Source organism: Mastomys coucha, unplaced genomic scaffold (assembly GCF_008632895.1).
Source record: "Mastomys coucha isolate ucsf_1 unplaced genomic scaffold, UCSF_Mcou_1 pScaffold6, whole genome shotgun sequence".
In the NCBI taxonomy this organism is placed as follows: Eukaryota; Metazoa; Chordata; class Mammalia; order Rodentia; family Muridae; genus Mastomys; species Mastomys coucha.
In genome coordinates, this window is record NW_022196912.1 from 96,564,275 (window position 1) to 96,571,539 (window position 7,265).

General features: G+C 38.4%; 1 protein-coding gene across 1 annotated transcript in view; it reads right to left on the reverse strand.

Moving 5' to 3' along the window:
• Nucleotides 1-759: 759 nt before the first annotated feature.
• The window catches only part of LOC116079923 (disintegrin and metalloproteinase domain-containing protein 21), a 12,675-nt gene continuing 6,169 nt past the window's right edge, over nt 760-7,265 (reverse strand). The window contains exon 2 of the mRNA XM_031356096.1: nt 760-3,293. Within this exon, the coding sequence (XP_031211956.1) occupies nt 981-3,155 (2,175 nt within the window). The 5' untranslated portion in view covers nt 3,156-3,293 and the 3' untranslated portion in view covers nt 760-980. The remainder of the gene's footprint in view (nt 3,294-7,265) is intronic.

Below are 7,265 nucleotides of genomic sequence, written 5' to 3' on the forward strand. Positions count from 1 at the left end.
AAGTAGAATGGAGTTTGCAAGGGCGAAGGCACAGCAGAAGCTACTCAATATTTTGAGGTGCCAGCTCCACACATGGACAGCTGTGCAAGGATGGCACAGTCAAATGTACGTTGAAAAGAATAGTACCACAGGAGGAAGGGGCATAGTGCAGCGGACATTAGAAAGGTCAGGTGACTCAATGTTATTCAGATGTTATCTCGAGATATGATTGGTATCAGATCAGACCTGTGTTTTCAAGAGAAGGGCTCTTTAAAATTCTAAGAATAAACCGAGGATGGGATGTGCTGGGCACAAAACACCAGCTAGGTACTTCTAGTATACGCCGCAGCATTTTAAATGAACATGTGAGTATTCACAATTGAATTTTGAACAAAAACTCTAGTAGTAGTTTGAAAAGAGGGCAAAGTGACACCTCCAAGGTAACTAAATAGGTTATCCTTTCTCTCCTGTTAGTACTTTATGCAATTAATGTACCACTCCATTAAAATAGGTGTTTGAATTGGGCAAAGTTTGAAAAAAATAATGAACAAAACATATAAAAACAGTCCTGTTCCAGGGGATTTATATATATTCGCAAAAAGACTCCAAGAGCATTCCTAAACTGTCAGATAGTGGCAAAGAAAATAGACAAGGCAGGCCATCAGAAACATCACAGGGGAACAAGGTCATAGGTTTTAAATTAGAGGAACAACAATAAACAAAAATCAGCTTCTCACTTTTGTTTTCTAAGTGAAGTCAAGCACTTGGGTGGCTCAGATATTATCATTCCACAGTTAAATTTTATTTGCTGCTTAAGAGAATAAACAACAGCCAAGAACACATTAAGAATTACCCGTGCCTGGTGACAATAATTCTGATACAGATGAAGGGGAGGACACTTTCATCTTTCTATGAACTCTCAGAAGTATGCTCAGATTCATACATTCAATAATATGATTGTTGCCAAACTTAATGCATGGGCTATTAAACCATATGTTTTTTTAACCTGGTGAAGGAGCCTTAGTCTCTTTGGGACCAGAAGGTATTTTACAATATATTCTATAAAGCCCAGCTATGAACAGACAAGTCAGAAGAGACAAAACAGGCACGACTGTGGACAAGACAGTGATACCGACTCTCCTTTTTGTAGATGTTGGACCACTGTCAATACTACCCCCATAACCTCTGTGCAGGCAGAAAGGCAGGGCCCACCCAGAGTCACAATGACAGTGGTGCTTGTTATTGCAGATCCCATTCCTATTACAAGTCTCAGGAAGGCAGGCGTTTGAAAGGACAGACAGACTGACACACTTCTTGTATATGCAGATCTTTCCTATTCCACAGGTGGTGCCGTCTTTCACTTCACCAACATCAGGTACACCCATCCCCAAACAATGGCCGGTACTCCAGCAGGTGACACCATTGACATAAATGTTCTGCAAAACATAATGAGCCTGGGGATGGTGAATGTCTTCCACATTTTCACACTGGATTTTACCACAAAGCACATCTGACATTTTGCATTTTAGGAAGACTGTGCCATTTGTGCCACAATGGCCAAACCTGTCTCCTTGTGAGTTGATTTCTTTATAGCAATTATGAGATGCGCTTCTTGCACCTTTGCCAAAAATCTCCCTGCACTGTTGGTCATGGTTATTACACTGCTTTTGATAGCAGTAAGCACTGGCACCACAGGGGACCCCATCCTGTACATATCCATCTTCTGGGCACTGGTGAGATGTTCCATTGCACCATTCTGGAAGGTCACATTCATTGATCTTTGGTCTACAGAGTTCCCCCGATAGCATGAATTTGCAGTCTTTGCAACAGAGCCCAAAAGCACAAGCAGCCCCAGGCCTCAGCGTACAGTTAAAAAAACAACAGGGATCTTGTTCACACTCCTTTTCAGATCCACAGTCACATTCTTCTTCGCTCTCAACCATACCATTCCCACAGCGCTTCACCAGAAAGCCTGCCCCAGGTCTTGGATGATTGTACAAACAAGTTCCTTGGTTTAAAGTAGTCTTCATAAAATCACTATAGCTGCAATTGGTGAATCTCTCTGCTGGCACTCTGAAAGTACTCATGACACAACCACTTTCCCCACAAGAACAGAATTCCTCATCATGCTGCATACCAAAAGTATGGCCTAACTCATGGGCTACCGTGTTGGCAAAGAGAGACCAGGAGTCCCCTTGGAAATTTTCAACTCCACAATCAAGAGGAGGACAACATATCCCTGCAACATAAGCTATACCAAGGATACTTATAAGTGAGCTTCTAATGAAAATATGGGCTGCATCATGATGTACCTGAGAAAGACTGATTTGTTTCCAATGAGAAAAATCTTCTAAGACCTGATGTATGTTTTCTATTGGGAGAACATTTCCTCGATTCCAAATCTCAAGGCCAACCAAAGTCACAAAAGTATCCAGCTGCTTGTACATGGAATCTACCATGTTAATAACAAGAACCACATCTTCTCGCACCTTTGACAAGTTTTGTTGAGAGTTAGTGAAGAAATCATAGTCTACCACTACAGCCAGCTCCAGAAACCATGTGTGGGGCCACAGCTTTCCATAATTTTGCTTCACAGCTGACTTCTCAGCCTCTTCAAGTCCAAAGGGTTGGTACAGTAGGCTCTTCTCTGTTAAACTACACATCATAGGTGGAAATTGTGTCTTGTTATTATTTAATGTATAGACTAGGTGTTCAAATGTGCTAGAGTGCTTGATAGGTTCAATTTCATAAGAGAAGCCATTCATTTGTAACACTCCCTGAAACCCTCCATTACAAGCACTGAAAGCAACTAAAGACTCAGGGGCTCCCTCTATATAACCATGATAGTAACAGTCACTAGGGACAAAGGGGTAATCTCTGAGGGGGGCGTGTTCCTCTGAGTAGGTGAGCACAGGGAAGTGAATAGAAACCAACAGCTTCTTGACTCGCATGTGGACAACATGTCTGCGGCCCCCAAATACAAGGCTATAGGAGAGCCACTCTGAATTCTTTGCACCCCTGGCCCTGCTGGTCACCTTCAGAGGGATGACCACTTCTGGAGAACTGAGGTATTGAGTGGACCCAGTCTGTGAGAGGTCAATAGGGGATGGAAGCGCCTTAAGCCAGAGCAGCAAAAGACTGACTCTCACAAGTGCTCTAGCATCTGCACCTAACATTATGAAGCCATCCGTCCAGAGCTGAGAAAGACAGGATGAGATGTTCCTGTTCTGGCTCTTCCCCTGGAGCAGGTCAGGGAATAGTGCTGCCACGTCGAGACTGAGTCCTGGCAGAGGTGGAATATCAGAGTTGCAGTGCTGAAAGTGAAAAACAAGAGAGTGCTCAGATAAGGTGAGGAAGTCAAGTGAGAAACACCAACTGACTGACACATCAAGGTAATGGTTTAGGATTTGGTTTCAGTGAAAGGGATGAAGAGTTCCGAGGTAAGGGTAGACAAGATAACATTGGCTGTATGTTGGGAACTGTCAAAGTATTAAGTACTTACACAAGTAGCTTAATTCTTATTGGTGGTATGAGAACATCCATAATAAAAGGAATTAAAGCAAAATTAGGAGTAGAATGTGACTATATCTTGATTTTTCTAGCATAGTATAATCTACATTTGGGTGTCTGCATAATTTTTTTTGTTTTGTTTTTGGTTTTTTTTTGTTTTTTTTTTTTCGAGACAGGGTTTTTCTGTGTAACCTTGGCTGTCCTGGAACTTACTCTGTAGACCAGGCTGGCCTTGAACTCAGAAATCTGCCTGCCTCTGCCTCCCAAGCGCTGGGATTAAAGGCGTGCACTACCACCTCCTGGCTGCATAATTATTGATAGTGTCCCACTGACTGTTAAAATTGGAGACATAAAAAATAGTCACAACAATCTGATATACATTTGTATCAGTCTTAGGATTTACATGGATTGTTCTTTATTTGCTGTCTCCTCGATGAATTCCCCTTGGAAGAATGGATGTATACATATATATGTATGTATATGTATATACACATATATATGTACGTGTGTGTGTGTGTGTGTGTGTGTGTGTGTGTGTGTGTAGCATTGCACAGTCCTTACCTACAAGGTTTATAGCCTTCATCTTAATGTCTTCTATAATACTGTCTAGTCAGGGTTCCTATTCCTGCACAAACATCATGACCAAGAAGAAAGTTGGGGAGAAAAGGGTTTATTCAGCTTACACTTCCACATTGCTGTTGATCACTAGTGGAAGTCAAGACTGGAACCCAAGCCCATCAGGAAGCAGGAGCTGATGCAGAGGCCATGGAGAGATGTTCCTTACTGGCTTGCTTCCCCTGGCTTGCTCAGCCTGCTCTCTTATAAAACCCAAGACCTCCAGCCCAGGGATGGCACCACCCACAAGGGGCAATTGAGAAAATGCCCCACAGCTGGATCTCATGGAGGCACTTCCCCAACTGAAACTCCCTTCTCTGTGATAACTCCAGCCTGTGTCAAGTTGACACACAAAACTAGCCAGTACAAATACCTACTTTTATTTCTATGGAAAAGTAGGGGGAACCACCACAGATGTGAACACCTTAGATCATAAATGAATGTTACTTAAGATGAATTAAACTTTAATAATAATTTCAGAAGAGGGAAAGTTTATGAAACTCCTCTAAGGATATGACAGGAACATGTTCTCATCAGTTACCTGTAGGAAATAGCAATGTCAAAAGAAAATGTCTTCAGAAGGAAAATAAGAAAATACACAATTTAAAGCCCCAAGCACTGGCTATATGGTACTTTAGGACTGCTGTGGAAGAATCCCAATTTTTTCAAAAACATACGCTTTTGAAAATAGAAAACTTATGCATCTGATATAGTCTTACTGGCAACATATCCATTTCTCATTCATTAAAAAAGGATTTATATATTTAGAGAATCCAAAGCACAGAATGAGGTGCCAGATATTACGGGGAAACCAAAATATAGAAATTAATATATAGTATCAATTCAGTAACAAAATTTATAATAAGAACACAAGCTTTGCGAGGTCTCTAGGATTGTATGCAGGGTTTTATCTTGAATTAATTAAAGTGCTTTTTTCTTCTTTTTTTTTCTTTTGTTTTTGGTTTTTCGAGACAGGGTTTCTCTGTGTAGCCTTGGCTGTCCTGGAACTCAGAGCTTCAACTAACACAACTAAGACTAATGCAACCAAGCCTATGTGAAAACAAGAAGAGAAAACAGATGTTTATAATGTCCATCGATAAAAATCCAGACTTATCTGAGGTTAACAAAGTTCATGCTTCAGGGATCCTCATTGCAGACTTCCAGAAGGACCCTCGAAGGGGATCCACGATACATTTAATTCAAGTCACTAAATATACCTCATAAGCAAATAAAAGGGTTTTTTGAAATTTGACAATATATATGGAATATACATATATACATATACACATATATATACATACATACACACACGTATATATATAATCTCAACATCAGTATGTTTCTGAGAAGAGTTTTTTCTAAACTATCAGGAACACAGAATAAATATCTATCATAGTAGAACAAGAAATGCCTTTTAGCTCCCCCAGTAGAAAATACAATGAAGTAATTTTCATAAAGGAAGAGACTAGAGAATCAATAATTAAACCTATTAAGAGTTCCAACACTTGAAGACGGAGCCTAAGGAGGGGTGTTTGTGAGTTGAAAGCCAGTCTTGGTGACACTGTGAGATCCTACCTAAAACAAGTAAATCAACATGAGAGAAGACATACTGTAAAGGTGTGTCTGATCAACATAAACACTGAGGAGAATCAAATTCCCTGGTTCTTATGGTGCTGTTGAATTTTCAAATTTATAATCTGTACTATATGAATGTTCACTTTCACACATATTTTTTTCAAAGAGAAACTTCCAGGAGCTTCAAACTAGGAAAAAAATACATAGCTTCTTTATTAAAAGGCTCCAAGTAAGTATATCTATTACAAAGTATGGAAAACAGAATATACGGGGCACCTAAGGGAAGAGGAACAGCTAACCTGAATGCATTCGTTGGTAGGCAATCGTTCACTTGCCTTTTTACCTTCCATTACTTTCTACTCTACTTTACTTTTAGTAATATTTTTATTTTACCTTATTCATCAGGGATTTGTCGAGTTTTTATTTTTTTTAAAAAATATACCTACATTTGGGGGCTAGAGAATTGACTAAAAAGAACAGTTGCTGATCTTTCAGTTCTGTTCTCAGCATTCAAGTCAAGAGGCTCAAAAGGTTCTCCTTGTGATGATCAACAATGACAACATCCTATCTCACTATGAGAAGACAATATTGTTTTTCTTTTTCTTTTTTTCTGTGCATTTTTTTCTCTCTCTCTTAATAAAACTTAAAAATAAAGTTTTATTGCAATATGATGAGAAAAGTTACATGATTTCAATTTATCTGAATTTGTTAACATTTAAAAACATATTTTAAGTAAATAGAATTAAATCACATTCTTGTTTTCCTTTTGTACCCCAACTCCTCTCAGAGACCCCCCTTTCAATACCTACAATCTTTTTTATCATATTCTTTAAAATTTATAAAATATTATAATAATAAAAGTGACTATTATAAAAGTTGTTTGATATAAAACAACAATCAATTTAACAGTTTTATGCAGATGCTTGTCTACAGCAATACTGAAAATACAAATGTTTTTCTCAATATAAATTTTAAATAACTCCAGATATATTAACTGTATATTTCAAAATAATACATCAATACTAATATTTTCTTAAATGATCATAAATATATAAAGTGTTTTTGTTTGTTTGTTTGTTTTGTATTTAGTAGAGCTTAAGATCTTGGCTTTTACTGTGGTAACTTGATACAAGAGTTGTCAAGCAAAGCATTCAGTCTCACACTTTGTTGTTCTCTTACAAGCCCCCTCCCAATTTAATTGTCTACATTACTTTTGGGTATATAAATACTTTAAAAATATATAAGCTGTTCTGAAAACCATAGTATAGTGTAAAAACATGAAATAAACAATACTACTAATAGAGAGGCTGAGATAGGAGAAGCAAGATCTCAAGACCATTATGTTGTACGCAGCAAGACACTGTCACAAACAAACAAGCTGAAAGTATATATGGATTATACAATATTGGACCTATTTCTCCAATTACCAAATTAGACCATTGGATGACAATCAACAAATTTCTTTTTTTTTTTTAAGATTTATTTATTTATTATACGTAAGTATGTATAAATAGCTACCTTCAGACACACCAGAAGAGGGTGTCAGATCTCTTTATGGATGGCTGTGAGCCACCATGTGGTTGCTG